Source organism: Macaca nemestrina, chromosome 17 (genome assembly GCF_043159975.1).
Source record: "Macaca nemestrina isolate mMacNem1 chromosome 17, mMacNem.hap1, whole genome shotgun sequence".
Classification (NCBI taxonomy): Eukaryota; Metazoa; Chordata; class Mammalia; order Primates; family Cercopithecidae; genus Macaca; species Macaca nemestrina.
In genome coordinates this window covers 1,024,605-1,050,540 of record NC_092141.1, presented here as the reverse complement: position 1 = coordinate 1,050,540, position 25,936 = coordinate 1,024,605, and the positions used below count along the sequence as shown (strand labels likewise).

General features: G+C 44.7%; 1 protein-coding gene across 4 annotated transcripts; it reads left to right on the top strand.

The window, feature by feature from the left end:
- The first annotated feature begins 12 nt into the window (after positions 1-12).
- On the top strand, positions 13-25,645 carry LOC105471540 (glyoxalase domain containing 4). 4 transcript variants are annotated; one of them, XM_071082072.1, is made up of 9 exons: positions 13-146; positions 3,793-3,842; positions 5,424-5,544; positions 6,504-6,648; positions 10,952-11,088; positions 12,206-12,292; positions 12,557-12,670; positions 12,759-12,845; positions 19,953-25,645. In XM_071082072.1, the coding sequence occupies exons 1-9, from the start codon at positions 57-59 to the stop codon at positions 20,016-20,018; spliced, it is 897 nt and encodes a 298-aa protein (XP_070938173.1). In that variant the 5' UTR covers positions 13-56; the 3' UTR covers positions 20,019-25,645. The 4 variants fall into 4 exon arrangements, with proteins under 4 accessions (XP_070938173.1, XP_070938176.1, XP_070938175.1 ...); XM_071082075.1 differs by lacking the exon at positions 19,953-25,645 and adding an exon at positions 16,656-16,820; XM_071082074.1 differs by lacking the exon at positions 3,793-3,842 and adding an exon at positions 3,876-3,915 and having other exon boundaries at positions 20-146.
- Positions 25,646-25,936: the final 291 nt, after the last annotated feature.

Sequence of the window (25,936 nt, the reverse complement as noted above, 5' to 3'; positions counted from 1 at the left end):
GCGCCCGTCGTGGGCGGGGCGGTACCGTGCGCGTGACGGCTGCGTGCGCGGGAGTCATGGCTGCTCGCAGAGCTCTGCACTTCGTGTTCAAAGTGGGAAACCGCTTCCAGACGGCGCGTTTCTATCGGGACGTCCTGGGGATGAAGGTGCAGGCCGGGTTCGACTGGGGCTGGCGCGCGAGGCGGGAACGGGCCCCCGAGCCGGCCCTGGCGGAGGGAGGGGAAGATGGGTGTGTCGTGAACCTCAGCCGGAGGGTGCCCGACCTTGGGCCCTGCGCGGAATTCAGCTTCGGGAGCGGCGAGTTGCCGGTGGGGATCATAGGCCTTGGGGAGGGGCCTAACGCGATTAGTCCCCGCGGTGTGCCCAGCACGTCCTTTCGTTTAAGTCACTCGTAGATGTTTATTGAGCCCCGCCCTTGTGGAGCTTACTGTCTACCGGAAAAGACGGTAAATACACAAAATGACATATAATGCTTTCCAGTTAATATTTGTCTTTTCCGGTTTGGAGCCTTTGATGTAGGTAAAACCAGCATATTCAGAGTTCTGCTTCTGTCAGGGCTGGTCGGAGTGGCTCCACTCGGGTACTCAGTCTCTGAATCTGGGCTCCAACTCGCAACCCATCCCCTTTGCAACAGCACCTAGAAGCAGTCTCTCCCCGGTCCTGAGAAGCTGTTACTGCAGGACTCGGTTGGGGAACGGGGTTTGGGGGACCTCTTTCGATAAGCCGGGGAGGTAGGGAGCACACCAGTAAGGAAGACTTGAAAGGTGCAAGAGCGCGGTTTAGTGTGGAGACGGTGCGGCAGACGGGGGTCTGAATTCGTCAGATCATTTTTAAAATATCTGCTGTTTTGCCGGGCGCAGTGGCTCACGCCTGTAATCCCAGCACTTTGGGAGGCTGAGGCGGGCGGATCACAAGGTCAGGGGATTGAGACCATCCTGGCTAACACGGTGAAACCCTGTCTCTACTAAAAATACAAAACATTAGCCGGGCAAGGTGGTGGGTGCCTGTAGTCCCAGCTACTCGGGAGGCTGAGGCAGGAGAATGGCGTGAACCCTGGAGACGGAGCTTGCAGTGAGCCGAGATCGCGCCACTGCACTCCAGCCTGGGTGACAGAGCGAGACTCCATCTGCTATTTTTAGGGTACTACATTGAGTTTTGGCAACAAAGGTTCAAATGACCCTGATGGATACTCTCCATTAGAGCTCATGGCCTGGGTTGGGGTGGGAGTTGGAACTGGATTTGTACGTAGGTGATGGTAATGGAAGTCAGAATTTGATAGTGAAAAACCACAAAACTTTCGATAGCAGAAACCACAGAGCTGTCCCTTGTTAGTATTTCTTCGTTGATCAAAAGGTTGCTGTAAAGACTAAACATGTGCCCGGCGCGGTGCCTCACACCTGTAATCCCAGCACTTTGGGAGGCCGAGGCGCGCATCGCTGGAGGTCAGGAGTTGGACACCAGCGTGGCCAACATGGTGAAACCTTGTCTCTACTAAAAATACAAAAATTACCCGAGCGTGGTGGCGCACACCTGTAATCCCAGCTACTCAGGAGGCTGAGGCAGGAGAATTGCTTGTACCTGGGAGGCAGAGGTTGCAGTGAGCCGAGATCGCGCCATTGTATTCCAGCCTGGGCGACAAAAGCAAAACTCCCTCTCAAAAAAAAAAGATTAAACACCTTATTATATGTATAGTATTTAACATATAGATGATAGTACATTATGTAAGTATTAGCAACTATTATGAAAATACAAAAGGAGAGGTTTTTCCAACCTGGGTGATGAGGAAATAATTCCTGTAGACCTTGTATTTGAGTTGACTTTTTTTTTTTTGAGACAGAGTCTCGCTCTGCCACCCAGGCTGGAGTGTAGTGGCGCGATCTCTGCCTCCGGAGTTCATGCCATTCTCCTGCCTCAGCCTCCCCAGTAGGTGGGACCACAGGCGGCCGCCACCACTCCTGGCTCATTTTTTTTTTTTTCGTATTTTTAGTAGAGACGGGGTTTCACCATGTTAGCCAGGATTCGAGTTGACTTCTAAAGTTGGGATATCCACAGATAGATTAGAGGGGGAGCTACATAGTAACACTAAAGAGCCAGTGCAGTGATGTTACATGTTTGCGAAGCCACTGGTTTTATGTGCCTTTAGTTGAGGTTGCTTAGTTGAAGTTGAGGAGATGGGATATCAGGATGGACAGGTCGGCATTGCTTCTAATAGTATCTTGAATGCTATGCTAAAGAATTTGGATTTTATGCTTCAGTAAGAAGGGAGCTCACTTACATTCTTTTTTTTTTTTTTTTTTTTTTTTTGAGGCAGAGTCTTGCTCTGTCGCCCAGGCTGGAGTGCAGTGGCTGGATCTCAGCTCACTGCAAGCTCCGCCTTCCGGGTTTACGCCATTCTCCTGCCTCAGCCTCCCGAGTAGCTGGGACTACAGGCGCCGCCACCTCGCCCGGCTAGTTTTTTGTATTTTTTAGTAGAGACAGGGTTTCACCATGTTAGCCAGGATGGTCTCGATCTCCTGACCTCGTGATCTGCCCGTCTCGGCCTCCCAAAGTGCTGGGATTACAGGCTTGAGCCACCGCGCCCGGCCTCACTTACGTTCTTAAACAGGGCAGTGATGGGATCAGAGCTGTGTGCTTTAGATGTGTACTTTTATGGTGGTATTAAGGAAGGATATCAATAAGGATGATTTTTAATAGTCTGAGCAGAGCATTGGGAACTTGAACTGGCAGGAGCTGTGGAAATCAAAAAGGAAGACTAAAGCCAACACATCGAGAGCCTGCTGTGTGCAGGGTTCTGTGAGATGCTTTAATAACTTCCATTCCCATCACATGTTAGGAGACTGAGACTCAGATTCTAACTTGCTCAGAGTTACACAACTACTAAATGACGGAATTCCAAATCAGACTCTTTGCTTTTTTTTTTTTTTGAGATTGAGTTTTGCTCTTGTCACCCAGGCTGGAGTGTAATGGTGCAGTCTCAGCTCACTGCAATCTCTGCCTCCCGTGTTCAAGCAATTCTTCTACCTGAGCCTCCTGAGTAGCTGGGATTACAAACGCCCACGACCATGCCTGGCTAATTTTGTATTTTTAGTAGAGACGGGGTTTCACTGTGTTGGCCAGGCTGGTCTCGAACTCCCAACTCAGGTGATCCGCCCACCTCAGCCTTCCAAAGTGCTGGGATGACAGGCATGAGCCACAGAGCCCGTCCTTTTTTTAAATTCATTTTGAAATGGAGTTTTGTTCATCACCCAGGCTGGAGTGCAGTGGCGTGATCTCTGCTCACTGCAACCTCCGCCTCATGGGTCCAAGTGATTCTCCTGCCTCAGCCTCCTGAATAGCTGGGATCACAGGCACATGCCACCTCGCCTGGCTAATTTTTGTATTTTCAGTTGAGATGGGGTTTCACCATGTTTGCCAGGTTGATCTTGAACTCCTGACCTCAGGCGATCCACCTGCCTTGATCTCTGAAAGTGCTGGTATTACAGATGTAAGCCACTGTGCCTGGTCCAAATCAGACTTCTTTAATGCTGAAGGCTGCACTTTTTCCCACTGCATAGCACTGCTTACCAATCTGAATAGATTTCACAACTGATTTGGTAGCCCGACCCTTGGTGTCAAACTGTTCTTGCTTCTACTGCTTCTATCCTGGGAGAAGTATAAAGCTCATTTGCTTTTGTTCTTTTACAGGTAAAGCTTACAAATGATAATATCTGTGTTTTGACATTTTAGTTTGTGCTAAAGATGCTGTGAACAGTACGAGTAACACTTCACAATTTATTCTAAATCTCACACCAGGTCTTGCGGCATGAGGAATTTGAAGAAGGCTGCAAAGCCGCCTGCAATGGGTATGATACCTTGTTTCTTAAAATCTTCTTTAGGTTCTGACTACACCCGGATAACAGAAGACAGTTTCTCAACGTGAGTATAAAGCAGTGGAATTAATTAAGGAGGCAGTAAGTTGCGGAGGCAACTCCAGGAACATGGGGAACACATACTCTGTTTCTCTGCACCCTCATAGTGAGTATAAAGCAGTGGAATTAATTCAGGAGGCAATAAATTGTGGAGGCGACTTTAGGAATGTCGGGAACACATATTCTGTTTTCTCTGCACTCTCATACAACACTTGTGGCACGTGAAGCAATTCTCCAGTTCTCTTAATACCAGCCGGCTGTCCTGTTATTTAATCCGATTGATAATCTACTGCAGTGGCCCATGGAACGAAGGGAAACGCTGGAAACACTTGCATTTACTGGTTTATTATAAAGGGTACGAGTTAGAAACGACTGGACAGAAGAGATACACAGGACAGGGCATGGGGAGCGGCCGCAGCGCTTCTGTGCTGTTCTGGGGCGGTGGCGCTTCCGTGCTGTTCCGGGGCCGCGGCGCTTCCGTGCTGTTCCGGGGCAGGCTCCGATCCAGCACCTGCATGCGTTCAGCATCCCCGAAGCTCATCAAGTCTCGTTGTTCAAGCCTAATAGAGCCCAGTCTCCATCCCTTTCCTTCCCAGAGGTTGGTGGGTGGGACTGAAAGTTCCAGTCCTCTAATCATTTGTCTTTCTGGTGACCAGCCCCATCCTGAGTCTATGTAGAGGTCCCACTCTAAGTCTCCTCATTAGCATAAACTCAGGTGTGACCGAAAGGGGCTCATTGTGAATAACAAAATATGTTCCCGTCAGGAAATTCCAGAGGAACCGGGGACAGTGACCAGATATGTTGCATATTATGCCACAAATGCAAATACATGCTCTGGATGAAGCAGCAGCTTCTAATGTCTTTGTTTTTTTTGAGACAGTCTTACTCTGTCACCCAGGTGAGAGTACAGGGTCATTATCCTGGCTCACTGCAACCTCTGTCTCCCGGGTTCAAGCAGTTCTCCTCCCTCAGCCTCCCTAGTACGTGGGACTGCAGGCACGTGCCACCATACCCAGCTAATTTTTGTATTTTTAGTAGAGATGGGGTTTCACCATGTTGGCCAGGCTGCTCTTGAACTCCTGATCTCAGGTGATCCTCCTGCCTCGGCCTCCCAAAGTGCTGGGATTACAGGCCTGAGCCACTGCGCCTGGCCATCTCTTAATCTTAGTACCATGACAAGTTGGAACAGTCCAAGTCCATACTTGTTGATTGATAGTCAAGGAAATAACAGGTCAGTTGGAGAACTGTCTTTAGGATTCTGTTCCTTGCTTTACAGAAAAGGTGAACAAATCTTTCCTTCAAGTAGATGCTGAATAGATAGTCTTAGGAGCTTGTTGTAGGGTCCCATGAGTACTGCCCACAGCTGCTTTCTGCACCATCTGAAGTCATCTCATCCTTAAGAGAACTTTTAGGACCAGACAGGACTGCTCATTTCTCTGTGCCCAGTAGTTCTCTGGGGGTGGCCTGAGGCCGATTTGTCTGTGGTCACTTAGTTCATTTACTTTTATTTTCTAGGCCTTATGATGGGAAATGGAGTAAAACAATGGTGGGATTTGGGCCTGAGGACGATCATTTTGTTGCAGAACTGACTTACAATTACGGCATCAGAGACTACAAGCTTGGCAATGACTTTATGGTAAATACTGTTTTTTTTTCTAGTGGATTTTTGGCTGGGGGTAGGTAGCTGGTTGTAAATTTGAGTAGGGTGTTGAGGGTGCGTGTGAGTGAAGAGATAACATTTGAGCAGAGGCTCAAAAGAGGTCAGGGAGTTAGCCATGTGGGTATCCGGGGGACGAGCATTCCAGGCAGCGAATAGCCTGTGCAAGAGCCCTCAGGTAACATCTGGAGTGTTCAAGGAGGTATAAGGAAGCCAGTGTGGCTGGAACAGAGAATGAGAGGGGACGTGGTAAGAATGGGGTCAGCAGTGCCATGGGGTAAGACTGTAGGGGGCCTCCTAGACCATAAGTCATCCGAGAGAAATGAGCCATTGGAGGACTTTGAGCAAAGGGAAAACAAGGCTGGCTGCTCTCTGGGGGTAGACTGTAGGATGCGTTTTGGAAAGTTTACTTTGGCTGCAGAGTGGATAATGGATTTACAAGACTGGAGGCAGAGAGGCCATTATAATAATCGAAGCTAGAAACAAGGCTGGTCTTATCAGAAAGCATAGGTGTCCATTTCTAGACACTTTGATTAAATGTAAGGAAACCTTGAGAGTTTGCTTATTTTTGTTTTGTTTGTTTGTTTGTTAAAAAAGCAAGAACAGTTCACCTTAAATAGGTAGCTAGCTGGCAGACCCAGGTAGCATCAAGATTTCTCTGGCTAGATCTTTAGAATTAGAAGAGGTTATCTTTGGTGTTAAATGAATCCGACTTCACTGGCATTTCAATTTCTGTCCTATTATTCATGAAGATCTGAATGTTTGTGGGATAAAACATTGAAAACCTGTTTTTAAATCGCTAGAATAAAATGTTGGATGCCAGTTAATCTTAGGTGATTTTACCTAAAGGCAGTAGGCAGTAGGGGTTGGGCTCATTGTCTTGTTCTGTAAAATATCTGTTGTGATCATGTACTTGGATGTACTGTGGTTTGTTTTAGGGAATCACGCTCGCTTCTAGCCAGGCTGTCAGCAACGCCAGGAAGCTGGAGTGGCCCCTGACGGAAGTCGCAGAAGGTGTTTTTGAAACCGAGGCCCCAGGAGGATATAAGTTCTATTTGCAGAATCGCAGTCTGCCTCAGTCAGGTAATTATACCAGAACCAGAAAAAGCCTCTGTCTAAAGGCATCTTTGAGGAAAGGAGAGTGAGGGCCGCCTGTCTTTTTTCTGTGTTCACGTGACGTGTCTTCCCCAGCCAATGCTTTTACCTGTTACCGGAGAAATTATATTCTCATATCAGAACTTTAATACATAGCAATAGGGGATCTAGACTGGTTCTGTTCTACTGGTAATTTATTGATTTGTGAGTCTTTCATCTGTAAATAACAGAAAACCCAACTACATTGAACAGTTATGGAATGTTTTAGCTCACAGAGCAGGCGTTCTATAGCTGGGGAAGATTTCAAGGTTAGATGATTCGCCAGCTCGCCACATTTTTCTCTTTCTACGTTCTGTTGTTCTCTGCAGGTGCCTCTCCTAGAGCTGGTCCCCTCAAGGTTGCAGGAGGGCTGCCAGGAGCAGGCAGGGCCACATGCTCCCACATGCCTATCTGGTAGGAGAGGAGATGCTGACTTCTTTTTGCTTTTTTTTTTTTTTTTTTGAGACTCTGTCGCTCTGGCTGGAGTGCAGTGGCATGATCTCTGCTCACTGCAACCTCTGCCCTCTGGGTTCAAGCAGTTCTCCTTCCTCAGCCTCCCAAGTAGCTGGGATTACAGGCGCCTGCCACTACGCCCAGCTTTTTTTTTTTTTTTTTTTTTTTTGTATTTTTATTACTTTTTAAAAATTATTATTTTTTTTGAGACAGAATCTTGCTCTGTCGCCAAGTGCCCAGGCTGGGGTGCAGTGGCACAATCTCGGCTCACTGCAACCTCTACCTCCCAGGTTCAAGCGATTCTCCTGCCTCAGCCTTTCCAGTAGCTGAGATTACAGGCAAACGCCACCACGCCCAGCTAATTTTTGTATTTTTAGTAGAGACAAGGTTTCACCATGTTGACCAGGCTGGTCTCGAACTTCTGACCTCACTTGATCCGTCTGCCTCAGCTTCCCAAAATGTTGGGGTGACAGGCGTGAGCCACCATGCCCGGCCCTTTTTGCTTTCTTCTTTTTTTTTTTTTTTTTGAGATGGAGTCTTGCTCTGTCGCGCAGGCTGGAGTGCAGTGGCGCAATCTCGGCTCACTGCAACCTCCGCCTCCCAGGTTCAAGTGATTCTCCTGCCTCAGCCTCCCGAGTAGCTGGTACTACAGGCGCTCACCACCACGCCCGGCTAATTTTTTGTATTTTTAGTAGAGACGGGGTTTCACCGTGTTGGCCAGGATACTCTCAATCTCCTGACCTCGTGATCCACCCGCCTTGGCCTCCCAAAGTGCTGGGATTACAGGCGTGAGCCACCGCGCCTGGCTTGCTTTCTTTTTAAGAGTAGAAGAAAAACTTTCCTAGAATCTTCCAGCAAACTTCCTGGTCAGATCTGATATACTGTGCCTGCTCCGAAACCAATCACTGGCAAGAGAAATAGGATCATCCCCAAACCATTTAGCCTCTGGAGCTGAGGTCCCAAACTTTAGGGTCGGTGCTCGGCGAGGGATGGCGTGGAAGTGAGGATCCCCCTCGCTGACTGCCACACAGAACAAGAAGGAAACTTTGCAGGGTTTGTTTTGTTGGCTGCAGAGACAGCCTCATCAGTGTTTCATTTTGTATTTAATGCCTGCAAATTCACCTACCTGCCCTGCCAAAACAAAAGCAAAAACGGGGAAAATGCTGGCGAATGGCAAAGGCACTTGTGCCCACTGTCTCACTTGGTGAACGTATGACCGCAAGTGGGCCTTAGAAAGGAGTCCTGGAAATTCTTCTTCCACTGGTCGGCCTCCTGTCCCCGGTGCCCCCCTGCTGAGTCTGCGTAGGATGTTGAATGCTCCTTGTTTATCATCTGGTGCTCAGCAAAAGAAAGATCAGTCCGTTCAGTGTGGGAGGCTAGACTTGGCTGCGTGGGACTTGTGGAGAGATGGTGTTTCTCTACTTCACTGGTGATTTAAAGGGTGTTTATGGTGTTTTTTTGTTGATAGGTGATTGATCCTTTGCTGACTTTAAAACTTAACTCTTGCAACTAGCTCCACCATCCATTTTTTTTCTCCAGCCTTAGTGATATGTCAGTACTTAAAATAATAGAGAGCTCCACGGTGCTAAGATGCTTTTGTCCTTTGGAATGGAAATCCCTTTGGGCGTTTCTGGTTGGTTGTGGTCAGACCTTCTGTCTGGCTGGCATTCATCTTTCCTCTGAATTACTTCTGTGCAGCTTCATCCACTTGTTAACTTCCTGTCCTGCGTCCCTTCAGGCTCCAAGTCAACTGGGATTTGTTGATTTTGAAGTAAATGGAAAGGAGAAAAATGGAGCCTGCCAGGCGGAGGCACTTGTGAGAAACAGCGTCTTAGTCACAGTATTGCTGTTCTAACAAACAGGACTAAGGAGGTGAAAAACGAAAGAAAAATGTAATGAATGTATCATAGTCAGATGGAGACATGGAACAGCTCTTTAGAAAGTCACTTTAAATGTGAAAAGTTTCCAATAACAGTAGGTGTTTCAATATGACTTTTATTCTTTTTACAAAATAATCAAGTTTCTTCCTTCGACAAGCAGATAAGCCGAAAAAAACACACACACCCATATATCCAGAGAGAACCACGGCTGACGTTTTAGAGTATATCTTTCTAATCTTTCGTCAAAAATACATATATATAATTAAGTGTATACATTTCTTCATATCCTTTTATAGGAATTCCATTGTATTATTACATTGTAGGAAGATAAACAATTCTCTGTTGTTGGATATTTATGTCGTTCCTAGTGTTTTGTCGTTCTAAGCAATACTGATGAATGTCTTGGTGGTAAAAGCCCGTCATACATCCACAATTACCTTTGAGTGGCTGAAAATTGACTTGTTCTTTCAAAAGCAAGGAACATTTTTTAAAGCTTTTGGTACAGTCTGACAAATTATTGCCCAGAAATGTACTAATTTACACTTTACTAGTATTGTAAGATTGTGATTTTCCCCTCTACACTAATAGAGTTAACACTGCCAACTTTTAACATTATTTGCACATTAGATAACAAAAGATTTTATGTGAATTCTAATGTCTTTGTTTTTTAGGGGGGTCAGGTTGAATATTTTTTCATATGTTAATTGAGCATTCTAATTCCTTCTTCTGTGGATTATTGCTTTGTGCCTTTTGCCTATTTTTCTAGCATGTTCATTCTTTTCCTATTAATATTTACAGGTGATTTACATATTAAGGACTTTTTGTCCAATCTATTGCAGTTTTTCCCCCTACTGTGTTATGTACTCTGGTTTTGATTGTAATTCCTTTTTTTGTTTGTTGTCTAGTTTTCCATTTTGTGTAATTTGCGTAGCAGAATTTTTTTCATCATAGTTTTTCTATCTTTGGTGTCAGGTTTAAAGAAAAATCTTCCTCTACTCAAAATTGTATAAATAATCATCTATATCTAGTATTTTCATGATTTCGTTTTTTAAACTTATTTTTTTAACCCATCAGGAATGTATTTTGTCATTTATTTCAAAGATTGTAAGTTTTTCTTACCAAATGACTAGCCAGTCTTCTTAGTGCCATCCATTGAATAATTAGGCTTTTCATAGTGTCTTTTTTTTTGTTTTTGGAGACAGGATCTCACTCTGTCGCCCAGGCTGGAGTGCAGTAGTGCAGTCTTGGCTCACTGCAGCCTCGACCTCCTGGGCTCAAGTGATCCTCCTGCTTTAGCCTTTCAAGTGGCTGGGAATACAGACATGAGCCACCAAGCCTAATTTTTTTTTTTTTTTTTTTTTTTTTTGAGACAGAACTTTGCTCTTGTCTCCCAGACTGGAGTGCAGTGGTGCCATCTCGGCTCACTGCAACCTCTGCCTCCCAGGTTCAAGCGATTCTCCTGTCTCAGCCTCCCAAGCAGGTGGGATTACAGGCATGCGCCACTACACCCAGCTAATTTTTTTTTGTATTTTCAGTAGAGACAGGGTTTCGCCATGTTGGCCAGGCTGGTGTCGAACTCCTGACCTCAGGGGATCCACCTGCCTTGGCCTCCCAAAGTGCTGGGATTACAGGCGTGAGCTGAGCCACTGCGCCCAGCCAATTTTTAAAAATTTTTCGTCCAGGTGAGGTCTCACTGTGTTGCCTGGGCTGGTCTTGAATTCCTAGGCTCGTGCAGTCCTCCTGCCTCAGTCTTCCAAAGTGCTGGGATTACAGGCATGGGCCACCGCACCTGACTTCATACTGGCTTAAAATCCCTTTCTTAACATAAACTGAATTTGTATGTATTCATGAGCATGTTTTGGTCTTTCTGTTTTATTCCATTAAATTGATCTGTCTGTTCCTGCTTTATCACCCAACAGATCCTGTATTAAAAGTAACTCTAGCAGTGTCTGATCTTCACAAGTCCTTGAACTACTGGTGTGATCTACTGGGAATGAAAATTTATGAAAAAGATGAAGAAAAGCAAAGGGCTTTGCTGGGCTATGCTGATAACCAGGTGAACAATCTTGGAGAAGAATAACTAACCTGTTACTTTGAATTTGGCTTATAAATGAAGCTTATAAATGGCTTATAACCTATATGAATGAGGTTAACATGAAGGTTGTTCCCATAGTTTCTTCACAGTGATTCAATATTTAGATAGATAAGCAGAAAATGAAAATAAGTGATAACCTCACCACCCAGATATTACCTTGTTTATATTTGGGGATATATCTCTTCAGAAGTGGAATTGCTTAATCAAAGAGATTGAATGGATTTTTTTTTTTTTTTTTTGAGATGGAGTCTCGCTCTGTCGCCCGGCGCGATCTCGGCTCACTGCAAGCTCCGCCTCCCGGGTTCACGCCATTCTCCTGCCTCAGCCTCCCGAGTAGCTGGGACTACAGGCGCCCGCCACCTCGCCCGGCTAGTTTTTTGTATTTTTAGTAGAGACGGGGTTTCACCGTGTTAGCCAGGATGGTCTCGATCTCCTGACCTCGTGATCCGCCCTCCTCAGTCTCCCAAAGTGCTGGGATTACAGGTGTGAGCCACCGCGCCCGGCCCTTTGAATGGATTTAATACAAGATCTTTTTCATCTTCTTTTGCTAATAACCCAGCATTTGAGCACGATGTAGTTCTTGCCCTTTGACCCTGCAATTCTACTCCTAGGAATTATTTACACATGTTCTCAGCACACAGAGGCACACAGAAGTGTGTGCACGGTTGTCTGTTGCAGCATTGTTTGTAATCACAACACGTAAGAATTTCAGTGTCCTATAGATTAGAGACATACTTCAGTAATTTATGGTTCATTCGTGGAATGGATTACTACGTAGCTAGCAAAGAGATTGAGGCAAATCTTTATGTATCGATATGGTGACATTAAGTGGAGAAAAACAAGGAACAGAATAATTTGTAAATTATGCTACCATTTGTGTAAAAAAAAGATAGGTGCGTGCACATGCAGTGCTTCTAGAAGGATACACAGGAAACTGCTTACTAGTTGTCTCCGGGGTGAGAGTAGGCTAGAGCCTTAGTTATTACTTTATTCCTTTTGTATATACTGTTTGAATTTTTCTACCACGTACATGTAATGTAGAACCTGTTCCAAAAAATAACCCCCTTTCCTATTTCAGTGTAAGCTGGAGCTCCAGGGCGTCAAGGGTGCGGTGGAGCACGCAGCAGCTTTTGGAAGAATTGCCTTCTCTTGCCCCCAGAAAGAGGTAATGCTTGATACCAGATTGTTTGAGCTCTGCGACTAGCTCGTTCAGCCCAGCTAAGAACCTTGGCCTTCCCTTCTCGAGGTCCTTTTGACTGTGGCTTTAGTATCAAGGTCAGCAGTTGTTTGAAGAGCAGCTGAGATAGTAAATTCAAACACACGGCGCCTTGGTTCTTTCTGGTGTCTGATACTCCTCTAGGGCTGACGAGGGCCGTGTCCTGAGTAGTGTGTGACCCCTGGCTCACGTTGCCCCTTTGTTTTCCTCAAGTTGCCAGACTTAGAAGACTTGATGAAAAGGGAGAACCAGAAGATTCTGACTCCCCTGGTGAGCCTGGACACCCCAGGGAAAGCAACAGTACAGGTGGTCATTCTGGCCGACCCTGTAAGTATTCCTCAGGCAGGGGGCAGGCTGGACCAGGGGTTTCTTCAAGGATGTCTTTGGCAGGTGTCTTTTCTCTTTATTGGTGTAGGACGGACATGAAATTTGCTTTGTTGGGGATGAAGCATTTCGAGAACTTTCTAAGGTGGATCCAGAGGGAAGCAAATTGTTGGATGATGTGAGTGTCATTTCCACATTTGTGTCACCATGGGCCTGAGGGGGTGGCATTAAGTGTGTGTGGGAGGGCCTACGCAACAGGGTCCAGGTTCTTACTGTCAGAACCACGTCCTTTCACTGTTGGGTTGACCTGAGCCAAGGACTGATGTCTTCACTGTCACCTGTGGAGACCGCTCGTCTAGACTCGGCATTTGTGCCTTGCCACAACCTCAGACTGCCCTGGAAGCAGTGCTGCTGGATCCGTCCTTATTCTGCTCTCTGCATGGAGATGCCTCCATCCCATCCCCCTCAGCTCTGCAGCTCCTTTGATCATCTCTTCTCCATTCTGCAGCGTCCGTCTCTTTTTTCTAGTGAGTTATTCTCGCCAGCATGCAAACAGGCGCTGAAAGCTCCCATCCTTTAAAAACCTTTTACTGACCCAATATCTCCTCTCCAGATTCTTCTGAAAACCTGAGTGCGCACTGTTTCCCTTTTCTACGTCCTCTCCAGATTTCTTCTTCTGAAACTATGAGTGCGCACTGTTTCTCTTTCTCGCCTCCCGTTTTCACTTCAGTCTGTTGTGCACTGGCTCTCGTTACTTGGTGAAGTGCTTTTGTTTCTTGCCAAATATAGCAACTACTTTTAGATTCTCATCAAACTCAGTAATTCAGAAGCATTCCAAGTAGTTTTCGGATCCTGGCTCCTAGCACATACCTGGCGTGTACTAGACGTTCTGCAAATACTTTGTTGAATGATTAAAGGAACAGATCTGTCTTTCTTGGTTCGGTCATAGAACTATGTGACTGACCTTAAACAGTTTACTTAAATTCTTTGAACTTTAGTCTTCTCATCCAAAAATTTCAGAAAATAAGAGTGTCTATCTCATCAGCTTGTTATAGTTTATAGAGCTTGGCAAATTACATAATAGTAGATGCACAATTAACGTTAAAGCAGGAAATGTATAGAAAATAGTCTTTATACATTTTATTCTGAAGGAAGATAGAATCTCAGTCATCCTCTCAGCTGACAAATTTGCCAGACTCTTTCTCCTCGCTCTTAATTTAATTTAATTAATTAATTAAATTTTTTGAGATGGAGTCTAGCTCTGTCGCCCAGGCTGGAATGCAATGGCGCAGTCTCAGCTCACTGCAACCTCCACCTCCCAGGGTCAAGCGAGTCTCCTGCCTCGGCCTCCCGAGGAGCTGGAACTACAGGCGCCCGCCATCATGCTGGCTAATTTTTGTATTAGTAGAGACAGGGTTTTGCCAGGTTGGCCAGGCTGGTCTCAAACTCGTAGCCTCAAGTGATCCACCCACCTCAGCCTCCTTAAGTGCTGGGATTACAGGTGTGAGACACTGCGCCTAGCCCATTTCATTTTGTTTTTTGAGATGGATTCTTGCTCTGTCACCTAGACTGGAGTGTAGTGGTGCGATCTTGGCTCACTGCAACCTCCACCTCCTGGGATCAAGCGATTCTCCTGTCTCAGCCTCCCGAGTAGCTGGGATTACAGGCACATGCCACCACACCTGGCTAATTTTTGTATTTTTAGTAGAGACGAGGCTTCAACGTGTTGGCCGGGATGGTCTCGAACTCCTAACCTCAGGCGATCCGCCTGCCTTGGCCTCCCAAAGTGCTGGGATTACAGGCGTGAGCCACTGCACCTGGGCCCATTTTATTTTTTTAAAACGGGGTCTCTGTCACCCAGGCTGTAGTGCGGTGGCACGATCTCAGCTCACTGCAGCCTCCGCCTCCTACGCTCAAGTGATCCTCCCACCTCAGCCTCCCGCGTAGCTGGAACCACAGGCGTGTGCCAGCACGCTTAGCTAATTTTTGTATTTTTTGTAGAGATGGGGTTTCACCATGTTGCCCAGGCTGGTTTCGAACTTCTTGGGCTCAATCGATTGATCCATCTTGGCCTCCCAAAGTGCTGGGATTACAGATGTGAGCCACCGCGCCCAGCCTCTGCTCACTCTTCCATAGCACTGATGAACTCCTGCTCCCTGGCGATCCTGACATTTTCTTTTTCTTTTTTTTTGAGACGGAGTCTTGCTCTGTCGCCCAGGGTGGAGTGCAGTGACGCGATCTCAGCTCACTGCAACCTCTGCCTCCCAGATTCAAGCAATTCTCCTGCCTCAGCCTCCTGAGTAACTGGTAGCTGGGACTACAGGCACGCACCACCACGCCTGGTTAATTTTTGTATTTTTAGTAGAGATGGGGTTTCACAATGTTGGTCAGGCTGGTCTTGAACTCCTGACCTCAGGTGATCCGCCCGCCTCGGCCTCCCAAAGGACTGGGATTACAGGCGTGAGCCACTGCACCCAGCCATCCTGCCGTTTTCATCTCCCTGACAGTTTCTCCTCAGACACGGGCACCTCTTTCTGTGTCTCATCCCAAAGTGTTTTTTACCTGTAGCCCTGCTGTGCCATTTTTCCCACTCTGCATTCTTCCTCTGCTCTGGTGAGGGCTTACCTGCGACTCTGCTTACCCCTGCTCTGAACTTAACCGTCATCCTTGCTCCAGCTTCCTCACTTCTAGTTTTTAACTCCTTCCTGAGCTCAGACAAGTGGTGGTTGTTGATGAGGCATAATTTAGGTAGAATTTCAATGTGTTTTGACAGTTGTGTTTACTCATACAACCATTACTCAAAATACACACCATTTTCCCAGGAAGTTCCCTCATGCCCACTTCCAGTGAGTTGGCACCCTCATCTCCCAGATCAGCCACTATTCTGACTTCTGTCACTGTAGGTGAGCTCGTTCTTGGACTTCATACAAATGGGATCATTCGGTATTCTCTTGTGCCTGGCTTCTTTTGCTCAACGTGGTTTTGAGATTCTGCCGTGTAACTGCATATCACAGCTTGGTGCCGTTTTTTGTGTTTTTTTTTTTTTTTTTTTTTTTTTTTTATTGCTGATGGATACTCAATTTTATGAATATAACAGTTTGCTCATTCATTCTTCCAGTGGTGGACATTCGGTTTATTTCTAGATTTTTTATCTAAGGAAGACTGCCATGAACATTCTTGTGTAAATCTTGTTGTAGATAGATAAATGTTTCATTTCTCTTGAGTAAATATCTGGGAGTAGAATTGCTTTTACCTTATAAGAAAGTGTCAGTCAGTCATTGAAAGTAATAGGACCATCGTTTGTCTGATAGGTCCAGTTGTTCTTCATTCTCACCAACACTTATTTTGCTTTTTGTGGTTTTTTTTACCTGTTCTAGCACATGTGAAATGGTTTAATTGGTGCAATCAAGTGATCCTTCCGCCTCAGCCACCCACATAGCTAGGGCTACAGGTGCACCACTATGCCCAGCTAATGTTTTTTATGTTTGTAGAGACAGATTCTTGCTGTGTTGCCCAGGCTGGACTCCAGTGATCCTTCCAGCTCAGCCCCACAAAGGTTTAATTTTTATTTCCCTGATGACTGCAGGGATATTTCAATGATGTTGAGCAGCTTTTCATGTGCTTATTAGCCATTTACTTCTTTTTGTGAATTTTATGTTCAAGTCTTTTGTCCATTTTTAAATAACTTAATATTTCACGATGAAAAGTTCCAAATATGCAGAACCGAAGAGAGTACAACAGATCCTTATGTGACTCTTACCTCGATGAAGAAGAGTCATTCCTTTGAAAAATTCCAAATATGCACAACCGAAGAGAGTATGGCCGACCCTTACGTGACTCTTACCTCCACTCTGTACCGTAGTTTCTCATCGTTCCTTCATCACTTGCAAATGCAAGTATTTTTCCCAGCCATTAATTGAGTTTTTGAAGACCAGGAATTTTTTGTTTTGGTGAAGTCCAGCTTATGAACTTTTTTTCTTATGTGTAGTACTTTTTCTGTCCAGACCAACGTTACATCCCGAGAAGCTCTTCACTTAGGAAACCCACCATGTATCAAACTCAGCGTGTCTATAACTCATCTTACCTCAAATCCATTCCTCTTCCAGTAATATTAAATAAAGGCTACTTGGGAGTGTAGATTCTGGAAACCTCAATCTATGTTCCTGGGTTGCCGTCTTCAAGGTTGGCCCAGATAAACTCTCTATTTATAGTAAAAATATATAAATAAATAAAAATAAAAAGAAATAAATGCTACTATATCAATACATTCTTTTTTTTTTTTTTTGAGATGGAGTCTCGCTGTGTCACCCAGGCTGGAGTGCAGTGGCCGGATCTCAGCTCACTGCAAGCTCCGCCTCCTGGGTTCACGCCATTCTCCTGCCTCAGCCTCCCAAGTAGCTGGGACTACAGGCGCCCGCCACCTCGCCCGGCTAATTTTTTGTATTTTTTAGTAGAGACGGGGTTTCACCGTGTTAGCCAGCATGGTCTCGATCTCCTGACCTCGTGATCCGCCCATCTCGGCCTCCCAAAGTGCTGGGATTACAGGCTTGAGCCACCGCGCCCGGCCTATCAATACATTCTTAAGTGCCTTGTTTTTATTTATTTATTTATTTTGAGACGGAGTCTCACCTGTTGCCCAGGCTAGAGTGCAGTGGCGTGATCTCAGCTCACTGCAGCCTCCGCCTCCCGGGTTCAGGTGATTCTCCTGCCTCAGGAGAGTAGCTGGGATTCCCAAGTAGCTGGGATTACATGCGTGCGCCACCATGTCCAGCTAGTTTTTGTATTTTTAGTAGAGAGAGCGTTTCACCATGTTGGCCAAGCTGGTCTCGAACTCTTGACCTCAGGTGATCTGCCCGCCTGCCTCCCAAAGTGCTGGGATTACACCCAGCCTTAAGTGCTTTATATACATGCTCTGATTCATACCATAACCTGCAAGGTTGATAGCATCAGCCTTTGCAAATGAGGAAACCGAGACTAAACATGATTAAGTCATTGGCCCTCACCCTTGAATACCATACACCAAGTGGCAGGTAAGGGCTTGGATGGTGATGAAGTCATTCCCCCTCACCCCTGAGGACCACACACTGAGTGGGAGCAGGCAGGGCCTGGACGGATGCCTTTCAGGCTTTACCGTCAGTCCTTTTTCTTCCTCTCTGCCCTGCTCCCTCCCTGGACAAGACAGCATATCTGTGATCCTGCTTGTTCCCACTGGAATCCTCGGAGCCGGTTTTGGTGTTATTTTGTTATGTTTTGTTTTTTAACATTTAATAGACGTTTTAGATTTACAGACAGTCACTTTTGAACATTATTTCTCCTCATCCTTAAATTACTTTAGCTGTTAGTCACCAAGAGCTGTGAGTTCTACCTCTGAAATTTCTTCTGCCTTTCAGCTTTCCCTTTGAAAGGCCTTGTTGTCACCTTACGGTCTGTCCCAAAGCAAATATCCAGTCATTTTTAAAACTGTTTAATCTGATAGCTCTCTCTTGCCTCAGATAAATTTCAAACTCTGTGACAGAGCATGTGACATACTTGGACATTCTCTACCCTCTGACCTTCTGTCCTGCCTCCCTCCCTAAGTCCCCTAACCCATCCCCATTCCAGTCCCACTGAACTGTTGCATTAGCTAAGATACATCTTCTTGCATCCAAGCCAAAGGGTTTTTCCCCCCTCCTTTTAATTGTCCTTCAGTACTTAAAAGCTTTCTTAGGTTCGGCCAGGTGTGGTGACTCACGCCTGCAATCCCAGCACTTTGGGGGACCAAGGCGGGTGGCTCACCTGAGGTCAGGGGTCCCAGACCAGCCTGACCAATATGGTGAAATCCTGTCTCTACTAAATACAAAAAATTAGCCGGGCATGGTGGCGTATGCCTGTAATCCCAGCTACTTGGGAGGCTGAGGCAGGAGAATCGCTTGAACCCAGAAGGCGGAGGTTGCAGTGAGCCAAGATTGCACCATTGCACTCCAGCCTGGGTGATAAGACCGAAACTCCGTCTCAAAAAAAAAAAAAAAAAAAAGCTTTCTTAGGTTCTCCAAATCATTTAGTTGTTCTTTCCTCCCACTTTTTATGGCTCCTAAAAGACAGAAACGTGCATATTTGTGAGCTGTGGTTTTTTAAAGCGTATATTTGATTTTTAAATACTTACTTTCATTAAGATAATAAATCAGATAGTACTAAGATATTTTAGAAATGAAACGGTCCATCTCTGAGTTAGGCTTCCTAGGACAGCCACTTTCACCTTTACTGTTTCTAAATAATAAATATATTTGTTTCTTCATTTTCAATTGCCCACTCATCTTGTGACTTCCTGCTGAGGTAGATATTATAGCAGATGCTTCAGGACACACACATGTGTACACACACTCTGTCATGCAAAATACTTGTTTCCATATCTGAGTTCTCAGCTGTTCTGTACACTCCTCGAAGCTTCCAGCTGTCTCTGCTGACACCCCTGAACCCAGCATGGTACCTAGCTCTTTTTGACTAAGTAAATGAATGTTTGTTCTTGCTAAACAACTAAAGGGATGCTTGTGGAACCAAAAATTGTTAAGGCTTTCTACTTACTTACGTATTTTTATTTGTGTCTTTATGTATATATATGAGACAGGGTCTCACTCTGTTACCCAGGCTGAACTCGAATTTCTGAACTCAAGTGATCCTCTGGCCTCAGCCTCCAAGTGGCTATGACTATAGGTGTGACCACTGGGCACGGCTCAAGGCTTCCTTTTTAATTAAGATGCCCAAACTAAACAGAACCAACATCAGAAGAGTAGGCTGGGAGGAGACTTATGAAAAAGGAATCATTCCACGCTTCATCACTAAAACATCACATAGAGTTTCATGTTTGACCTCACTATCAGACTGAGTTTCGTGATACTAAAGATTCCTGAGTATCTGCCCAGATGCTGTGAGTGGAGAGGCAGCACTTTCTCTTTTACCAGAGATCCTACTGCCTGGCCTGAGGGTCCCTGGTCTAGTTGGCCCTCCAGCCACACTTCCTAGCTACAGGCTTTGCCCTTGACTTGGCAGAGTGAGGGTCCCCAGTGGCTCATTACTCACCAGTATCTCTTGCCTCACTGAACATAATACTCTGTACTGGATTAATACTCTTTAAATGTTAACAAAAAATTTTATTTCTCTTTTCTTTTTTTTGGAGCGGGGGGTTGGGTTGGGTCCTTTTTTTTAATGTTAATTTTTTTACTGTGGTCAGTACAGTGAGGTATAAAGTGGGCTATATCTTTTGTTTTTCAGACTTGGAGTCAATGTTTATTCTCTTTCTATTTTACAGGCAATGGCAGCAGATAAAAGTGATGAGTGGTTTGCTAAACACAATAAACCCAAAGCTTCAGGTTAATGGAAGACGTGATGCAGAGCAAGCCTCTGTGATTCCTGCCCAGCACCTGTGAGGCCTGACGTGTCAGTTCCTGATAAATGTTCTTCTGATTTGTTTCCCCTAGAGGCAAGGAGGCTTGGGTAGTGCAGATCTGTGTATTTCAACCTTTGAAAGCTCTGATGTATTTTAGAAATGAAATCCAATCATGAGTGCAGGTAGAGAACGCCTGCTATAATCTACAGTATTGCTGGGACTGCACATTCTGTATATAACTGTGTTCGATTAGTGACAGATGATTGTCCAGACTAGGACAGCAGCATGAAACATGACTTTGGTTGGGATTGCAGATGGTTAGGGTTAACTCTGAATCATGCGGATTTTATGAGAGCAGCTGTTCAAGTCAGTCCAAATTAATGGCTTGTCATGGTGCCATTCCCAGCACCTGATAATGATAGGCTGTTCTGCTATCTCTGGCAGGTTTTGACATTTTAAATTTTTTAAAGAAATTTTATTCCTTGGGCCAAAAGGTTTGGTTAACATCCCCATCTTTCTTGCTTTTACATTTTGAGCATCCAGAGGAAACAGAAAGGAATGAGTGTGTGACGTTGCTGCACACCTGGCTCTGTGCAAGTTTCTTTCTGTATATATATATTTTTTGTTTTGTTTTATTTTTTTGTGTATATTTTTAATCCCCACAGAACATCATGTGAGATTTCTTTAAAATAGATTAAACAATTTCATCAGCCTGAAAAAAAGGTTTTAAAAATGTTTTCTTGTAGTTTTGTTTGGTTCTATGTAACAAATAGGTTTTAATCACTCGAAATGGAATTATATTGGGTATTCATCGAATAATTAAATTTTTTTTTTTTTAAAGTAAGCTTCCAAAATCAAGCTGTTACACCAGTCCCTAAGTCTCATCATTTAAAGTGGTGGCCAGGTTCGGATTTTTAAAAATAAACTTAGGAGATTGGAAGGAATTGCCTCAGAGGATCCTGGTTCCAAAAGAACATACATAGAATTACTTGTAAATCATAACCTCTGCTGTCCTCCCTTACTGGCAGGGCGCGGGGCATGGAAATTTTGGTTGCGTTTCAGCTTATCTTCTTATAGGTGTGATACTATTATACCTTCACTGAGAGAAAGAAATTATCATCCAGCTCTACAGCTTTTCATTCAGCTTAAATTCTGTATCCTGGGGAAGCAATCTTGAGTTTCAAAGCAAACCAAGTTATATATGGCCCTCCTCTAGGTAATTGGTTCTTTTTTTTTTTTTTGAGACAGAGTTTCACTCTTGTTGCCCAGGCTGCAGTGCAATGGCGCAATCTTGGCTCACTGCAACCTCCGCCTCCTGAGTTCGATTGATTCTCCTGCCTCAGCCTCCCAAGTAGCTGGGACTACAGGCATGCGCCGCCACGTCTGGTTAATTTTGTATTTTTAGTAGAGACGGGGTTTCTCCACGTTGGTTAGGCTGGTCTCGAACTCCCGACCTCAGGTGATCCACCCACTTCAGCCTCCCAAAGTGCTGGGATTACAGGCGTGAGCCACTGTGCCCGGCTTTTTTTTTTTAATACATGTGGAAATTATTATATGAACTTTGAATAACCAGATAAACTTCTGCTTCTCTTTAGAATGTATGTTAATTTTCCTATTTCCTATTAGATTAAGTAATTTTTAATGTTCATCTCTAGTAATATTGTCCTCGTGAAAAGCAACGCCTTTTCCCAGTGTATTGGACCGCTATAATGTGGCCCTCGAAGTTTGTTGTAGTAAAAGAAGTGATTTATGTAAGTACTGAATGACTGAATGACAGACACTGGTTTCCCTTTTATCTGCTTATCTTGTATTTTGCGTACCAAAACATTTTTCTCCTAAATATACAACTGTGCATGATAGTGGGCACCATGCAGGGTGCAAGATAGCGCTGTGTGTCTGCACGGGACATTTTCGCTTTAGGAGATCTGCCTCCTTTTATTTATTTCATCGCTTGTCATGTCTTTTGCGTTGTTGCATTTTGTTTTTGTTTTTCTTTATTTTTGAGACAGAGTTTCACTCGTCACCCAGGCTGGAGTGCAGTGGCACAACCTCGGCTCACCGCAACCTCCGCCTCCTGGGTTCAAGCGATTCTCCTGCCTCAGCGTCCTGAGTAGCTGGGATTACAGGCATGTGCCACCACGCCTGGCTAATTTTTGTATTTTTAGTAGAGACGGGGTTTCTCCATGTTCGTCAGGCTGGTCTTGAACTTCTGACCTCAGGTGATCAGCCTGCCTCGTCCTGTTGTGTTTTTTTCAAACATTTTATTCATCCTAAAGCTCTTGAGCCTACAACTTTGGCTTTTTATCAAGGAATCCAGAAGCTTGCTTCTGCACAGTTCAGCTAAGTAATTCTAAACCAAAAAACAGTAATTTTTAAAAATTATTATTTAGGCCAGGTGCAGTGGCTCATGCCTGTAATTCCAGCACTTTGGGAGGCTGAGGCAGGTGGATCACCTGAGGTTGGGAGCTCGAGACCAGCCTGACCAACATGGAGAAACCCCATCTCTACTAAAAGTACAAAATTAGATGGGAGCTCGAGACCAGCCTGACCAACATGGAGAAACCCCATCTCTACTAAAAATACAAAATGAGGTGTGGTGGCGCACGCCTGTAATCTCAGCTACTCAGCAGACCAAGGCAGGAGAATCCCTTGAACCCGGGAGGTGGAGGTTGTGGTGAGCCGAGATCACACCATTGCACTCCAGCCTGGGGAACAAGAGCAAGACTCCGTTTCAAAAATATATGTATATTATTTAGATATTCATTAGATCTGCAAAAACTAATTTTAAACTAAAGTTATTACTTTCCCACATCTGGGGGATGTGATCAATTAGAAAATGAGGATATAAGAAAGATAGCTTTGCCCAAGCTGGTGTTTTGTTTTTGGTTTTGAGACATTGCTCTGTCACCCAGGGTGGAATGCAGTGGCTTCATCATGGCTGTCTGCAGCCTTGACCTCTCAGGCTCAAGAGATCCTCCCACCTCAGCCTCCTGAATAGCTGGGACCACAGCCACGTGCTACCACACCCAGCTAATTGTTTGATTTTTTGTGGAGACACTCTCACTGTGTTGCTCAGGCTGCAAGCTGGTGTTTTAAACAGATGAAGCTGGAAAGTTCTTCAGCTTCTCCAGAGTTGTTTTTTTGAATTGTGGGGTTATGGAGCTTACATGTAAATACAAGTGTACCTTGAGTTAAATCTCCAGAAAGATTTAGAATGGCTGTGTTGCCAGAGCTCTCCTAGTTAGCCTGCAGGAGTGTCTGAAGTCCATGTCTGTCTGACATGTTACCGGAATTAACCCAGGGATGTTCAGTGCTCCTTCATGTGACTTTCTGGCTATCTCACCTGCCACTCAGTGCCGCTGTGATTTAGCAGCCAGAGTTTTCCGGAGACCTCCAATGTGTCTGTTGAAATTCAGGGTAAGAGTTGAGAAGTTTCCCTGTTTGTTCTAAGAGGTCTTACCCTTACCTTAGGCGAAATCAATAGTAAATTTACTCTGACTTTAATGATCAATAAAGAAGTGCCCTTGCTTCATCCTCTTTATATAAAGCAATAGAGTCACATGGTTCAAAAATCAAAACAATATGAAAAGGTATTTTAAACCAGATAAGTGTCTGAGACAAGTCTTGCCCATTTAGAGGTTTATTTTGCCAAGGTTGAAGATGTGCCTGAGAAGGAGACACAACAACAGATCTGTGGCCCACACTCTTTCCAAAGAAGATTTTTAGGGCTTTAGTATGTGGGATATGATGAGGTTTTTCTTCAAATAATCTGATCAATATTTTATTCTTTAATTCTTAGTACCCCCCATTTTTATCCTTTTTTCCTTTGTTAGATGCCCAGGCATGCCACAGTACCAAGTGTTATCAGTGCCAGCTCACATTCCTTTCCTTATTTGGAAAGAGGACTAACTTTCTAGCTCATTACAGACACCCCTTCCCCTTCCTTTCCACTTTCTTTTACGTGCCCACCCTATCTAAAAAAATCAAGTGTTTAGCCAAGTGGGATTAGTTTAGATTGTACGACCCGACCCCAGCCAATGGAAAAAGGTACAGGGGCAGGACTTGTGTCAGGAATAAAGGCTCTCGTGCCCCTTTGTTCAGGTGTGCTCTCATGGCAACTGGCCAACGAGGCACCCCTCTGCGCAGAAGTAAAATTGCTTTGCTAAGAATCCTTTGTTTGACTGTTCAATTTCCTTAGGATTTTGAGCGTTATTCCTAACAAGTATTTAAAAGGGAAAGAGCAGGAAGGGAGGGAAGAGGGAAAGGAAAAATAAAGGAGGGTAGGTAGGGAGATAAGTGGTTACATTCTTGTGAGGCTTTGATTAGCGCTCACCAAATCTACATGTCATAGTGAAAGGAGGGGGTAGAGGAACACTTATGCATTCAGCTCAGTGAATCTACATTTAGCGCTCACCAAATCTACGTCACAGTGAAAGGAGTGGGCAGAGGAACAGTTATGCATTCAGCTCAGTGAATCTACATTTAGCACTCACCAAATCTACATGTTACAGTGAAAGGAGTGGGCAGAGGAACAGTTATGCATTCAACTCAGTGAATCTACATTTAGCACTCACCAAATCTACATGTTACAGTGAAAGGAGCAGGCAGAGGAACAGTTATGCATTCAGCTCAGTGAATCTACATTTAGCACTCACCAACTCTACATGTTACAGTGAAAGGAGTGGGCAGAGGAACAGTCATTTATGCATTCAGCTCAGTGAATCTACATTTAGTGCTCACCAAATCTATGTGTTACAGTGAAAGGAGCAGGCAGAGGAACAGTCAGTTATGCATTCAGCTCAGTAAATCTATATTTAGCGCTCACCAAATCTACATGTTACAGTGAAAGCAGCGGGCAGAGGAACAGTTAGGCATTCAGCTCAGTACATCTACGTTTTGTCTCAGGGCTGGTGAGGGATGGTTTCTGGTGTTGTCTTTGTCCCTTACCTATGAAGATAAGCTGTTAATTTATATTGTCGGGTGAGGGAGACCACCTGGGGAGATATGTGGCCTTCTGTCTTATAGCTTATCTGTTTAGGAACAAAAGGAAAAGTTTTTTGCATGTTCCATGACTCAATTTCCAACCTTAACTTTTCCCTTTGGCTTAGTGAATTTGGTCCCAAGATTTTATTTTCCTTTCACAGTATACCCCATGCCCATCAATCCCATTTTCCCTGCATCCTATAGGTAACCCCTTCGTAAGCAAATACAACTAGATAAATCCTTATTTTTCTCTCTTTTTAAAAACTTTATCTTACTGTTACTTTCTGCTATCCTAATTATGGCACATTTTTACTTTCTAGGTTCTGTGATTTACAGAGTGTTCTGGCTATAAAGACAGCTTCTAAATTGTCACCACATTTTGGAACATGATGTATTATTTTTACTATTTACATTTAACATGAATCATGATCTGAAGTGCATCAGAACGTCTTCATAACATTCACCAAAGAAGAGAGGGCAGCACTGCTCTTCTCCAGTGTAGCTCTCGCCTGGTCCAGTTACCAGAAATAGTTCTTTCATCGCTGTGATGTCCTGGGTGGGCTTCATTTTTTAGTAATGTACTTTGTCTATAACAACTTCCTGCAACTATGTGAACAGATCTTGAAGACACACAGTGAGGTCTGTTTCCTTTGTCCTCTTAAGTCTTTATGGTTGTTGCTTCTATTGTTTTATTGGTCCCAATGAGAACTGGAGCTGACCTGATGTCATGATCTGTGAAAATAGTTTCTATTAAGGAAGAAGTACCAGGAAATCCCATATGCCACTGTAGACCTGCCTCTCTGGATACCATTCACTATTCCATACTCCAGCTGCCATGCACAATGGTTGTGCCTTGAGGCCCCCGTGATCATTAACAGGAGTAGAAGCTGGGTTCAGACACTCTGGCACTTGCATAGGTCAAG

Excerpts from the sequence above, each read along its gene's own strand:
- LOC105471540 (XM_071082075.1), top strand. The coding sequence starts at position 57 with ATGGCTGCTCGCAGAGCTCTGCACTTCGTGTTCAAAGTGGGAAACCGC. Across the intron at positions 6,649-10,951 it reads TCGCAGTCTGCCTCAGTCAG|ATCCTGTATTAAAAGTAACT; the intron begins GTAATTATACCA and ends ATCACCCAACAG. Across the intron at positions 12,846-16,655 it reads GAAGCAAATTGTTGGATGAT|TACTTTTTCTGTCCAGACCA; the intron begins GTGAGTGTCATT and ends TCTTATGTGTAG.